Source organism: Prionailurus bengalensis, chromosome B4 (genome assembly GCF_016509475.1).
Source record: "Prionailurus bengalensis isolate Pbe53 chromosome B4, Fcat_Pben_1.1_paternal_pri, whole genome shotgun sequence".
Taxonomy (NCBI): Eukaryota; Metazoa; Chordata; class Mammalia; order Carnivora; family Felidae; genus Prionailurus; species Prionailurus bengalensis.
The window spans coordinates 89,312,327-89,327,820 of NC_057358.1; the positions used below are offsets into that span (position 1 = coordinate 89,312,327).

Consider the following 15,494-nt stretch of genomic DNA (forward strand, 5'->3'; position numbering starts at 1 on the left):
ACAGAGGCGTAGAGAAGTTTAGATAATTTGGCCAAGATCACATAGCTAGTAAGTAGTTCTGGGACTTGAACTTGGACAGTATAGATCCATATTCGATGCTCTTGTGTAGTATTTCTTATAGGAGGTGCTCAGTAAAGGACAGCTGCTATTATTGTTATTGTATATTATTGTCACTTACTATTAAGGCAATAATATATGCTTATTCAGCGAGTGAAATAACATTTATTTAATGCTTACCTGGGCAGGACACTCGGGATGCAAAAATGTAGGAAACATTCTCAAAGTAGGAAATGTTCTCAGAGAATTTATGGGTTACTTCAGCATAAAGGATGTACATAAAAGTTAATATATTAATGTAACGTATACCTCTTAGGCTGACTAGATAGAGAATGTCAGTAGAAGGGCTCCTGTTGTCTGCCATAGAAGCAATGCCCCTTGCTTGATGGCTTTGATTTAAAAAAAAAAAAAAAAAAAAGGTTCTCTAGGTTGGGGGTGTAATTCTAGTGTGGCAGGAGGCTTTTCTAGTTGGTACCAATGCTAGGGCCCTAGAACAGAGGATTTTCCCCCTACAACTGTTCCTACTTCCGTCTGAGACTTCCCCTTCCTTCCAGAGAGGATTTTGATTTGATTCAGTGCCAAATCTTGAATCGGAGGAACTTAGAGGCGGAAAGAGTTGACTTTATGATTTCTTTCCTAATTTAATGAATATTCAGAGTCATAAGTGAGTGTGAATAAGATAACATGCCCATTACAAATGGCACCAGTGCCCCTGAGTGGGATAAGCATTCTTGTGCCTTTTTTGTCATTTTTCAGTTAGACTTAAAATAGAAAGGAAGAAAGAAAAGCATTGTCGTTTTTTTCAAGGCCAGTTGGTTACTGTTTTGTTTGGAGGTTTCCTTTAAGATTTTTTTTACAAGTCATATTTTGTGGTTTATAGTCACATTTAGCTTTATTCTCTAGAATAAAACAAGGTGTAGTTACAAATCTGAACTAGTTTAATGACAGGTCACAAGGCAGTAAACCTCTTGGTTCTGTTCATGGGCCTTCAGACAATGCTATAAAGCTGTGATTCCCAGGAACGCTTCTTGAGAAGCTGGAGTTTATAGATCAGGGGATTAATAACTAATCCTCAAACGTATGTCCCATGGAAAGCGTACCTAGCCAGCTCTCTTTTCCAGCAGCAGACTGAACATTCAACGCAGACTTTGTAAGCAGTGGCAAACCACAGTCTGTCTGTGAGACAGTAGTCAATAGATTTTTATGTAAATATCGACTACTTTCTTCAATGGGGTGTTTAAGGCTGAAAGCCTGCCTGAGTACTGTGTGTATTAGGGTCCCTGGCCCTTGTCAGGAGTGTGGGTTTTGACTGGTGTTCTGGTCCAAGGTTTTCTTTCCAAGCCTAGGCAATTGCTGGCTTTCTGCCATCACGGCCTGGAAGGCTGATACGCTGGCTCTTGAGTAGCCGCTATGAGCAATGCCCAGAGTAGGAAAAATAGCGACAATACCCATCTGTCGGGGCTCCTGGTTTGCCTTGCTGACTTCCCTCAGCTGGTTGGGGCAGCTTTGAAATTGATGGTAATTCTGTTTTTCTTCACTTCTCAGGAAAGACCAGAACTTGTTATCTCCAGTGAACTGCTGGTATTTGCTTCTGAACCAAGTGAGAAGAGAAAGCAAGGACCATGCCACTCTGAGTGACATCTATCTGAACAACGTGATTATGCGATTCATGCAGATAAGTGAGGATTCCACCAGGATGTTTAAAAAGGTACATTCCGTCACTCCTGCCGTAATGTGCTTTCTCGTGAGCGCGACTGAGAAGGAGTCTCGTGTCTTCATTACTTCATGGTACTCTGTTAAGTTTTAGCTACAAAAATAAAAGAAAAAATATTTTAAAGACACAGAACCAAAAGTTTAACCTGAGCAGGCCTGCTCGTTGAATTGTAAATCACTGAATCTGTGACCTGCACGATGTGAGCAAAATTTTGAAATGAGATGTATGTGCAGACTGTAAACTGTACCTCTGTCCTTAGGAACGCATCGCCTGCAGTTAGGAAAAAATAGACCAGAAAGGACAAGCCTTCAATTCTGTGTTTTGGGCTCACACATGATCAGACACTTGTGAAGAACAAGATAACCAGATGTGCTGCTCTCTTGGAAAAATGTTACTGTGTTGTTGTTTTTTTCTTGCTCTCACCAGACTAGCAGCCGAGGCTGTGAGAGGGTGACAATGAAGAAAATTCCACTGGGCACAAAAAATTCAGTCTCTTACATGCCAGAGAGCTTCCTCCTTCCCAAATCCATTTTAAAAATAGGAGCTGGGCTTTTAAACCTTCTTATCGTTGTTACTACTCTCAGCCAGCTCTCGGTAATTTTATTTTTGTTGAGAACAATAACAAAATTGGACCATATCCTGTGTAGAGAAAGCAGCTACTCTCCCAATGAGAGTAGCTTTTAGTGTTTATATTTATAGGACATCGGTTCTCCCCACCTCTCCTCAGCTTTGTGCTAGTGGTATTTGATGCCTATACCAATATCGGTACTCTATTCGGCAAGCAAGTATTAGTTTCAGAAAATGGGGGAAAAGAACCCCCTTGTAGATTAAAGACATATTTATGTTTCAAAGGGACCCTTGAAAACAAAGATGTAGTGTTAGGCAGGCCAGCTGGAAAACCTCTTAGCCATGTTTGATGTATCCGCATTAGGTTCTATTTCTGACCTAGAAATGGAATTTAGCAGACCCCGGGTCCTCTTCTGCTCTGTGAAATAGGGGGAAGAAAATGTTTCAAACAAAGGAGGACCTTAAAAAAATCTTGGAAGAACATATTAAGAAGAGAACAGGGAGAGAAATACCCGATGTGTCTTAAAAAAAAAAAAAAAATAGAGATCTGAAAAATAGTTTAGATGGAGCCATGAAAGTAAAATAATTTTCTCAGATGTCAGCCGTTTCAGCCAAGGCCTCATTTAGTTCACTGGGTTGTTGTTGTTTTGTTTTGTTTTGGTTTTGGTTTGGTTTTTTTGAGCATCTTCTCTGGGGAGGAGATGGTGTTAGGTCTTGGAAAGGCTGCATAGAGGAAGAAAAAACAGTCCTCCTGCTCAAGAAGGTCCCATTCTGTCCAGATTTAGATGGTGCTGTATGATGTTTCCAGTGACAGGAAGGCTGGCAACCATTCAGCTAGGGTGTCTGGGGCCAGCACCCCAGCTGAATTCATTTATCTGTCTATTTGACAAAATATCTTTAAAAGGCCTAAGGAAGCAGAGTTAAAAGACACATCCCTGCCTGCGTGGAACTCATTACAGTAATTAACAGTCACCCCGCTAGAGGGATGCACAACCTGCTGTGAGAGCTTGAAGCTGGAGATCTTCACCTTACTGGGGGGGTCTGGAAATTCTCCACAGAGGAGGGAGTACTTGGAGTGAGACCTGTTGGGGAAGGAGGTGTCCATCAAGCAGGCAAAGACAGCTGTCCCACGGAAAGCAGTCACGTGACACGTTCAGGGAAAGGAAAGAGTTCGATGTCACTGGGCCGGGTTGTAGGTAACTGTCAACCTTCGTTACTATTACAGGTATCCAGTGCTGCCTTTCTCAACCAAATGTAGCACACTACCCACCCCACCTTTCCATGCATATTATTATTACTAGAGAAAGAAAGTGCAAGAGGCAGAGAGCAAAAGGGAGAGATTGGAACTTACTGAGAAGCCAGATCAGCCCACTGGGACACATTTGTCAGCTAAAGGAACAGGAAGCTTAAACCCTACCTATCAAGTCCAGAGAACTTTAGGTCCCTTTAGATTAGAAAGCAAGACTAGTCTTTTCTGCACCCTCCCCCACCTGGTTTTTCTTTTTTGATTATCAAACCTTGCTCTTCGGTCCAGCCCTTCTTCCATTATTGTGGTACCAGAAGCATATTTTTTATCAGAATGGAAAGAAATCATCAGAGCCAGCCTGAAGTGACCTTTAGAACTATTATGGAGTCCTTAGTGAGCACAATGCTTGTCTTTCTTGGGAGAAGATTTTGAGACTTCTTCATTTTTCAAAAATACCCCCAAGTCTGTATGGGGATCCCGAGAGATACCGGGTGCCTGACAGGTTCAGCCTCTTACAAAGCTGTACTGTGTTCCGTTTAGCCAGTGGTAGAAAATCCTTGTACCCAGACTGTGCTGTCAAATAGAGCTGGGAGCAGGTAATTCTAGGAATGTTTTTGTGCCCAACTGAACATAATAATCAGGAAGACACTTATAAGAATATCTAATTCCATACATGGATATAGGCAACAACTTTAAAACTTAAATTTTAGTCAGATCAGAACCAGTAGTAGTTTTCTACAGGTAGAAAAAGTGAAGCTTTTTTAAAACAACAGTACCAAATTATTCAAATATTGATTATTTAGATTTAGGCCTTAGAACTACAAATGAATCCTGTTGGTGAGAATAACAGTGATTCATCTTTTAGGCTCTGAAATCTGGTATTTTGGGTATGAGTCTTGGCTTTGTCACGGTCGGTAGCTGTGTGGACTTGGGAATAATTGTAAACCTTTTAGGCCTCACTTTCTGCATCTGTAAAGTCAATATGTAACATTTTATTTTAGATAATTGTATGGAGGATTCGTGAGTCATCCATGAAAAGCCACTTAGCCCAGTTGTCTGGACTTAAGAAGTCCTAGGTAATTTTTAGCTATTATCTTTATTATTGTCTGTACTGTAAACACTTATTCTGTACCGTTGTACTAAATGTTTCCTCAAGCCAGTATACTAAGTATGTCCTTATTTAAGGAGAGTATATGGCACAACTGTGATAAACACATTCAAACCATTGGATTGGCGTGTCACTTATTATGAAGTTCTAAACCATATTTGTAAGCACACTCTGGGGAAATGTCCTCCCAGTGTCCTTGCTTGTAGTCAAATTAAAATTTTGGTTCTCACATTTGAACGGTTAGTGGGAAATCAGGGAATAACCCAAGGAATACCTGTGTCAGCCAACTCCCCCCTCCCCCATGCCTCTGAGGTCCCTCACATCTATTTCACATGGCAAGTCATAACTTTGAGGCTTCACTGATTTCTTCATTCATTCATTCAACAATAAAAGGTACTCAATTCCAGACCCTCTGTTAGATATGGACAGGGTAGGACTCTGCTTTTACTCTGTGAGCTTCTGCTTTACCTAGGTCAGGAATTGGAGCCTCCTCGTACACATGGCTTTGTTTCATTATCAGCCCTTATTTCTTTCCCAAAGAACAAGAGGTGGTCAGGTATTTCTTGCCCCGTTCTGGAGCTCTGCCTCCCGAAGTGATTGAGACCTTGCCTTCTTCTTGCCATTATTCGTGCCGAAAGAGAGTGTCCTGCATCAGGCTTCGGGCTGCAGCCAGAAAATGTGCAGTTCATATGCTACACATAAAAATGTAATTAACGTCAGCAGTCATAATTTCAGGAAACAACAAAGCCAGCTTGCAGCAATCACTTTATTTAAGTACCTTATCACATGATCTAATTTCCCAATTTTAAGAATGTTAATAGAAGTGTGTCGTTTAGAGGGAGCACAGCAAAATGGTAGCAGTTGCATATGCTGAATTATCTTTGTGTGTTTTAAATTATCTTCAAGACTATCATTTCCCCATGGATTATTTTCAGATTATTAATGTTTTTATCCTCCCTTGCTTTGCATAAATATGCATTCAGGTTTGTTTATTTCTTCACCAATAAATGACGTTCGTACACTACCACTTAGGGAACTTTGTGCACCGAGCATGGTGCTCGGTGTTTTTCACACATTAGCTCATGCGTCCTTGCAGCTGCCCAGTTAACAGGTATTATAATCCACATTTCAGGGAGGAGGAAATAAAACACTCAGAGATCTAAATTTTACAGCCAGGCTAGCGGAGACGTATTTTGTCTTTGCCTGTATGTCTTAGCTCATAGTTACAATGACTCTGTTGGTGTTCTTCCGTGGTAACTGGCGATGTTACTCGTTGCATAGGTCAGACACTTCTTAGAATGGGACATTGTGGTCTTGGCTCTCTCCATTTCTTCTGAAAATCCTGAAGAATGACAATTCTGGGTGAGGCAGCAAAATCTGTCAGTCATCCAGCTATAGGTGGGGATTCAAAGCAGCAGAGACTAGTCGGAGGCCACTGAGAATTACTCCACTTTGGCATAAATGCCAGAGGTTATCAGATTCAGACTGGGAATTATCCCAGTTTTGACATTATTGATTGTGTGGCCCAATCTGAAAGGAATCAGAAAAATTTCACATTCTCAGTGAAATTTGGAATCATTTTTGTTTGTGATTAAGGCCAGTCATACTCTACTTACATACCCCAGCATGAAAAGAGAGAAAACAAAATCATTTCTTAGGAGAAAAAAATGTGTTTTCATTTAGACCATGGAAAACATTCAGAGGCTTTAATGTAAATTAAGAAAAGATACTAGTCTACTACAGATCTCTAACGCTCTAACCTTGTTTTAAAAAATCTGAAAACAACCAATCTATGAAAGAGAAAGAATCTATTTCTTTTTGAATATAAAAATACGTATTCATTGTAAATATTCAGAAAACATCAAAAAACAGAACTAATTCTCCATGTGAACACCACCTGTGGTTAGTATCTTGGGCTGTATCTTTTCAGTATTTGTATGTATAAACATATTTATGTAATATACAAACATACATAAATGTTATTTTACAAAATTGAGATTTTGTTGCATGTAGCTTGTGAACCTGCCCTTTTCATGTAAAATTTGGTAGCATTTCCCATGTGTGGAAATAATCTTTTAAAACAGGATACTTCGTGCCCACATCGTGTTTTCACCATCTGCATGGACATGTTCTTTTCCTGTTGTTGGACATTTAAGGCTTTCACGCATCTATTTTTTCCTTATGCTATATTCCTTGAAGTAGAATGATTAGGTCAGAGAGTGGTATTAGAATGTCATGCTTTGGGTGAAATTTTTATCTTTTGCCTTTCTGGAGCAAAGATGGTCATGGTTGTGATTTACCGATGAGTAATTCATTTTCTGAAAAATAAATTGCCTATTTTATTAACAGAGAGCCACCACATGTAATTTAGTATGCTGATGCAATAGTAGTAAATAATATAACAAGAGGAACTTTTTCCAGAGCCTGTCAGTGCAGTGTAGCAGAAGAATTAAATGGTATGCTGGTGGCATCAGGGGACAGTTTAATTATTGATGGGACCTGGATAAGTAAGTAGAATAGTTCAAGCTAACACTACTATCTGGTTCTCTTGAGTTTTATTGACCCTATGGTAGCTGATTTTTCTGGAAGTAAGTCAACATTAAACCCTTTTCAATGATGCAATTTTCTGAAATATTTTAGAAAATGCTTTGGATTTGTATTTATAAGTTGCTGATCAGTGTGGCTAGTGCTGAATAAATAGCGGTTGTTGGTACTGCTGTTACTGATGTTTTGCCTTAATTACTTGGTGACAAAAGGACATGTGTCCTGGCTGTAAACTTAGCAGGTGAGTTACTAGATAAGAGTATTCACCATCAGTTCAGAAGCTTTCTTAAAGATTGTTAAAGAGGACACTAACCAAGTGTAGATGTGTGTCTCCTTGGAAAATGATGTAATTAGAAACCTGATGGGAGCTAAGTTGGGACATTTGTCATGCAGCATGGTGTGGTGGTACTGACACTCTCATGTTAGCGGTTGAACCCGTCATTACATTCAAAACAGTTGGTGACAACACTTGAAACTTATTCGTGGTTCAAAAAACTGGCTCAGTTGGTTGAGCACGCGGCTCTTGATCTCAGGATTGTGAGTTTGAGCTCCACATAGGATGTAGAGATTACTTCAAACTTTTTTAAAAAAAAAAACTTAAAAAAATGGAAGTGTATGAACCAAAATTATTTTAAGTGAACATCTCTAAGTTACTTTTTTCCCTTCTGTTTGCTTATCTGTGATTTCTGATTTTTGTACGATGAAAACTGTCTTATTTTGTAAGACACAGAAGAAAAGAATTATTTATTATAAACTAAAACCTTAAAGAAACTTGGCCCAGAGTATACCAGTGTCCATAGTAAAAAAAAAAAAAAAAAGGCGGGGGGGGGGGGACTACAAACAGTAACTAATTCTGCTCCAAATGCTGTTTGTTAATGGAGAATTGGCCTGTGCTCCAGGTACACTTGACAACTGTGCTTTGAACATATAAAATTTGGATGGTTAAGATGAAAAGACACGAACTCAGGGAATTTCTGAGCAAGATAGCAGCTTGCACATGGGTTCTAAGTGTCTTACCTGCCAAGTTATCTTTGAAATGACTAATCAAATATATAAAGAGGAAAAACTGGAACAATCCTTTTAACTTCAGGCAGATCTCATTACTCCTTTCCTCACTCTCTCATCTCCCACGTTACTCTGAGTTAAAGTCTGCACCCCCACCTCTTTTCTCTTGCTATGTTTTTCTCTGTAGCACTTCTCTCTTTCTGACATATTCTATATTTACTTAATATGTATTCACTTTGTTTCCCTTCAGTTAAAATTAAAAAAAAATTCTTTTTAATGTTTATTAATTTTTGAGACAGAGTGTGAGTGGGGGAGGGGCAGAGGGGGGCGCAGAGGGAAACAAGCATCTGAAGCAGGCTCCAGGCTCTAAGCTGTCAGCACAGAGCCCGACGCAGGACTTGAACTCACGACCTGAATCAAAGGTGGACGCTTAACCAACTGAGCCACCCAGGCACCCCTCCCCTCAACTTAAATGTAAGTTCCTGAGGGAAGTGCTTTGTATCATTCATTGAAATACTAACATGTACTAGATGCTCAGTTAATGTTTATTGAGGGAGTAGATAATGAATATTTACATTTATGTTAGAAACCAGAGGTGAATGTCACCTACGTAACAGAAATTTCAAGACATTTCAAAAAGATCCAGTATTGACAGCTGGATTTAAGTAGCACTATTATGTGCAATCTACTTCCCAGGAGTGAGAACTCAGAGGAAAATCAGTCATGGGAAGTTGGTGGCAGAGTGGAATAAGTCAAGTACCAGCTTTCTGGTTAGATGACTGAAAAGGGTTTCCCAAAGAACCAAAAAGGACCAGGGAGATTATAGACAGGTGAAGATTAAAAAAAACTCATAAAGTTTTCTCTTTTTGTTTTTTAAGATTTTATTTTTAAATAATCTCTACACCAAACATGGGGCTCGAACTCACAACCCCACTGTCAAGAGGTCCCATGCTTCACCAACTGGGCCAGCCAGGTGCTCCCTATAAAGTTCTTTATGAACTCCTCAGTTCATCTCTGAGCTGAATAGGCTTGAGTCTGATTTTGAGGAGTATACCTACCAAAGATTTTGAAAACTGAGCTAAGGGATAGAACACTGCCTGGATTCCAGACTGAACTTTGGATGATGAATGTACAGGACAGATCCAAATAGTGTTACAAAGATGTTTGAAAAAGACCTGATGTTGAAACCACAACCATGAAGGCTGGTCAGAATTTGCATCCTGAATTGAACCAGGTTGATGTCTTGATAAAACAACAATATCAATATTTTGCATGTGGTTTAAACAAGACTCCAAATCTCATAATATCATATTCAAAATATCCAGAATACAATCCAAAATTACTCAGCATATAAAGAACCATGAAAACTTCAATTCACATGGGAAAAGACCATCAACAGATGATTCTGAATTGATGCAAATGTTGGAATTACCTACCAAACATTTTTAAAGCAACCATGATAAAAATGTGCCAAGAAGTAAGAACAAACACTCTTGAAGTGAAGGGAAAGATAGGAAGTAACCAAAATAAAAAAACTCACCGAATGGGTTCAATCGCAGAATGGAAATAACATAGGGAAAAGTCAGATTAATTTCTGTTAATCTTGAAGACTGATTTATAGAAGTTGTCCAATCTGAACAACAAAGAAAAATTTGAAATAGAAAATGATCATTGCCTCATGGACCTTTGGGACAATACCAAAAGTCTGACAGCTGTATCAGTAGACAGCACAGTCCCTGAAGGAGAGGAGAAAAGAGTTTGTGCAGAGAAAATATTTGAAAAAACAATTGCAAGAAAACTTCCCAAACATGGCAAATGAGATAAACCTACATATTCAAGAAGCTTAGCAAAATCCAAACTGGATGAATCTTTTGTTTGTTTGTTTTGGTTTTGGAGGAGGGGGAGAGAGGGAAGGGCAGAGAGAGAGGGAGGCACAGAATCCAAAGCAGGCTCCAGGCCCTGAGCTGTCAGCACAGAGCCCAACGGGGTGCTTGAACCCACAAGCCGCGAGATCATGACCCGAGCCGAAGTCGGACACTTAAACAACTGAGCCCCGCAAGTGCCCCAAAACTGGATGAATCTTTAGAAGTCAATACACAGATGCATCATAATCAGATTGAAAACCAGCAAAATTCTAGGAAGCAGCCAGGGTAAAAATGATACCTTACTTATTGGAGAACAAGAATTGGATGATTGGATTTCTTTCTGCATTAAATGCCAGTAGCACCTTACCAGTTGTGACAACCAAAAATGTATTCAGATATTAACAGATGTCCCTGGTCAGAGAGAATTGGCCCAAGTTGAGAACACTTGATTCTTACTGAGTCCTCCATTCTCCCAAACACTTCTTTTGTTGTTGTTTAAAGAAATGTGTAATTTGATTTTTCAATTACAGGGTTTACAACTCTTAATTAAATTAACATGGAGTAAGTCAAAAGACACCCAGCCTCTCACCTCCCATAAAGAAGGATAAAAAATACCATTCAGTACCAGGTTTGTTTAGGTTCATTTATTTATAAAAGATCAGCACTTAATAAAACCCATCTTCAAAGAGCTGTAGACACTGAATCCGTACCATTCTCCTCATCCAAGGAGGAAATTGCAGCCTTAAGAAAAGAACTGATGAGGAGAGAACATTCCTACCATATGTCGAGGTGTCTGCAGTTGAGATCAACGACGTCTAAAGCAACCTGAAAACCGTATTCTGGTTGCTAGCCAAGCCTTCTTACCATTTGAAGACTGTATTTAATTTCACATGGTAGGATTCTAAAAGATTTCTAGCAGCTGCAAGAAATGCCATATTGGGGGGTATTGCACATAGAGTAAATATTTGAATTAAGAAACACTTGTGATACCTTGAATTATAGCAACCCAAAAATACGCACTTGCAAACAGATACTGTGGCTGTCAGATCGATTTCAGTGCTTTTAAAATCTGAATCAAAGGGAGTGCCTGGGTGGCTCAGTCAGTTAAGCAGCCTACTTCAACTCAGGTCATGATCCCATGGTTCATGAGTTCAAACCCCGTGTCGGGCTCTGTGCTGACAGCTCAAAGCCTGGAGCCTGCTTCAGATTCTGTGTCTCCCTCTTTCTCTGCCCCTCCCCTGCTTGTGCTCTCTCTGTCCCTCTCTCCCTCCCTCCCTCTCTCTCTCTCTCTCTCTCTCTCTGTCTCTCTCTCTCTCTCTCAAAAATAAACACTAAAAAATATTTGAAATCTGAAAGGAAAAAATTATTAGAAAAGTAGTTAGAGACAAGCAGATATTTTACCAACTTAAATACATTGTCAGATGAACCTTAGAAAGTTATGAAAATAATAAATTTTGACACTGAATTTTTACATTGAAAAAAACAGTAATGGTTAATAATTGATAGTAAATAAATACGTGCACCATTTTCCTTTTTAAACTTTGATAGTTTTAAGTGAACAAGAATCCTATTTGGCTTAGTGCACTGGCTTGAATAAACATGCCCACAAAAATTTCATCTCTTTAGCTCTTAAGATGGAGATTGCAGGGGTCTAATAAAATAATATTTTATCATGTGGCAAGGTCTTATAATTCCACTGAAAATCATAACAAATCCATTGTAACTTTCACTTTTCTTTCTCTTCATTTTTTCTGAAACTTTACTGAAATCAGCTTCCTTTTCAAAACAAAGTGGACATTCCGTTATTCATTCAACAAACATGTATTATCATTATGTGACAGGCACAAGGGTGCATTCTGAGACTACAAAAGGGAGTAGGGCCCAAATCCTCAGTACCCCAAAGGAGCTTATAACCTAATAAGGAAAGGAAATGTAGAGATAAAAATTATGTTACAAACCAGTAACTGCTCTTACAGAGAAAGGACCTAAAACTACCATAGCACAGGGGGGATTGCAAGACATACTGCCTAGGAAAATGGGAGCGCCTGGGTGGCTCAGTTGGTTGAGCATCCAACTTCGGCTCAGGTCATGATCTCCTAGTCCATGAGTTCGAGCCCCACATCGGGCTCTGTGCTGACAGCTCAGAGCCTGGAGCCTGCTTCAGATTCTGTGTCTCCCTCTCTTTCTGCCCCTCGCCCGCTCACGCTCTGTCTCTTGTCAAAAATAAATAAACATTAAAAACAGATTAAAAGAAAATGGAGAAAAGCTCCACAGAGTCTTTGAAGTGACATTTGATCATCGTCTTAAACTTGGGTTTTACAGAAGAATTAGGGGAAGTGTATTCTTTTATACAGAGAGAACAGTAAAGGACAGGGTCCTGGGATTCTGATGAAGCCTAGCACGTATCTAGGAAATGGCTGTAGGGGAAGATGATGGTAGGTGGGACTCCTGGTGGCCCTGTCTACCTGTCTAACAGCAGTGAGCTGTGAAGATAGGTTAGGACCTCCTTTTTGCCTCGACCTAAAACTCCCATCAGTTATACAGCTGGCCAAGGTCAGGAATGTAGCCTGTAGGATGGTAAAGCATACATAATGGGGTAACAGCTGGCTGAGATTTAGAAAGGCATATTTGGTGGGGGTGCAGGGGGTGGGAGTGCAAGAATTTTCTGTTTGAGGCATTGGTAGGTGGTCATTTAAGCAACTAAAGAAGCCAAGAGAGCTTTTTAATCAGGGATATGACATAATCAGCTTTGTTTGTTGAAAGCACTACGAAGAGTCAATTGAAATGAGAACAAACTGGTCTTAAGGAAACTAGTGAGAAAGCTATTGCATAGTAATCTGGCTGGTAATTTTTTCTGTTTCGTGAATGATGACCAGAGAGTAGTTCCATATTTCTACTGTCTTCATAAAGCTTGCATTTATATAGATTGAGAATTAACTAAATGCTTTGTGGTGGTGGTGGTTTTACAAAAGATCTGTCCTAGTCAGATTTTCTTAAGGCTTCTACTCTTTTGACTGATGCCTCTTTACCCTGTTGGAAAAGAAAAAGAATCTAACAATGATTCCAGGATTCCTGGGCTTATTGTGACCACGTAGACATGGGTTTGGACTGTCTCCACAGAACGGGGTGATTGCAAGTCACTGGGAGGTGTGTGTTACTTCTTGATAATCCTTTCAATATTTTAGCCTCCACTCCTTGAAATATAAAGAAAGAATCTCTATGGTACTACTAGCTGCAAGGCAACGATGGGGGCGTGGCAAGGAGAATGTGCTCTCATATCCTTAAACTGTGTCATGTAAGGAATAAAGACACTGGGGATACTTAGTACAAAGAAAGTCAGCTTTCCCTAGGAGAGAGTAGCTGTCTTCACATATTTGAAGACCTGTCGTGTAGAAGATGGTTTGCATTGTCTAGCTCTCTAAGTCTACAGGAGTTAAGACCAATTGATAGAACGTAGGTGGAGACAGGTTCCTTAATCTAAGGAGGACTATCTAGCAGTTACTACAGTCTGAAGTCAGCAAGGGGGAGCTTACAGTTAAGAGTTTTGCTTTGTTGTGGCTTTGGAATGGACTTTATCCTTCCTGCTGTAGTACCTCAAACAAAATTGAAGTATTCTAGAAAGTCTTGAAATATGTTGAAGGGACCATCTGAGACATACTGAGTTGAAAGTCAGTATGAATACACTGTCGCATCAGCATTTCAAAAAATGGAGGATGACTTCATGAAATGAAACAAGGAATGACCTTGAGCTGATAATAGCATCATGAAAGAGCCTATATTCACGGAGTTCTTAGTATGTGCCAGATACTCTGTTACGCACCTAACAATTTAATCCTTGTAAGAACCCTAAGGAGTACACAGTTGACCCTTGAACAATGTGAGGGTTGGGGTGCCAACCTCCTGCACAGTTGCAAATCTGCTTATACCTTCTGACTCCCCTAAAACTTAACTACTAACAGGGGCACCTGGCTCTGACTCTTGATTTTGGCTCAGGTCATGATCTCACAGTTTGTGAGTTCAAGCCCCGCATAGGGCTCTGTGGTGACGTTGTGGAGCCTGCTTTGGGATTCTCTGGCTCTGTCTCTCTCTCTGCCCCTCCCTCCCTCTCTCTCTCTCTCTCTCAAATAAGAAATTAAAAAAAAAAAAAAAAACTTAACTATAGTCTACTGTTGACCAGAAGCCTTACTGATAACATAAACAGTCAATTAATATATATGTTGTATGTATTATATACTGTATTCTTACAATAAAGTGAGCTAGAGAAAAGAAAATATTACTTAAAAAGTCATAAGGGGTGCCTGGGTGGTTCAGTCGGTTGAGCTTCCGACTTTGGCTCAAGTCATGACCTCGTGATTTCGAGCCCCGCATCAGGTTCACTGCTGTCAGCACAGAGCCTGCTTCAGTTCCTCCTTTGCCCATTTTATTCTTTCAAAAAAAAATATTTTAAGAAATATTTTAAAAAATAAGTCACGTGGAAAAGAAAATGCACTTGCTGTACCATACTTATTTTTAACAAACCCTGCGTGTAGGTGGACCCGGGTAGCTCAAACCCATGTTGTTCAAGAGTCAACTGGATATCGTAATATTCTCCATTGTACAGATGAGCAAACAGTTCAGAGAAGTAAACGGTATTAATAGGGGAGAGAGAGAATCCCAAGAAGGCTTCCGCACTTAGTGCGGAACCTGGCCCACGGCTCAGTCCCACAACCCTGGAATCATGACCTGAGCTGAAATCAAGAAGCAGACACTCAACCAACTGAGCCACCCAAGCAGCCCTGATTTATGATTTAGGTTAAATTCTTGAAGATTGATTAGTTTGTTACATTTTGAGTTTGCTTCAAGAGCTGTATATAGTGATTTTACTTGGTTTAGATTGTTTGACTAAGCATAAGTCAGATTGGATTGAAATTGTGTTTATCTGTCTCGCTAAACCGTAAGGCTGTGTTTCTAACCTTGGCACTTAGAAGACACTCATAAAAACTCATAGGATGAATGAGTGAGTACAAGAATGATTGAACTTTTTATTAGTGTCAGAGAATCTCGACCTTTTGCTTACTAATTCAATAGATTACTTATAAATGAGCAAATCTACTTAATTGATTTATTTTTGTAAATAGTCTGGATTTTTCTTACCACAGTGCTATTAAGACTAAGATCATGGGTTCTCTACACAGTGTGGTCTAGTTTTCTTCACCACAGAATATGCTCATAACCTGGCCAACTGTGTCATAGACATAAGCTTTTGGTCACACAGAGAGGCAGTGTGGCTTAGGATCCCTGCACACCACATTTGCCATAGGAGAGAAAGACAGTTGGCTTCAGTGAGAAATTTGTAGACTCAGGTTCATGTACTATAGGATATCTGTTATTATGCTAACAATAAGAAAT

The 15,494-nt window shown here is 39.7% G+C and overlaps 1 protein-coding gene across 1 annotated transcript in view; it reads left to right on the plus strand.

The window, feature by feature from the left end:
* Positions 1-15,494, plus strand: part of SRGAP1 (SLIT-ROBO Rho GTPase activating protein 1) — a 285,374-nt gene that overhangs the window by 143,827 nt on the left and 126,053 nt on the right. Inside the window, 1 exon segment of the mRNA XM_043564797.1 lies at positions 1,603-1,765. Within this exon segment, the coding sequence (XP_043420732.1) occupies positions 1,603-1,765 (163 nt within the window).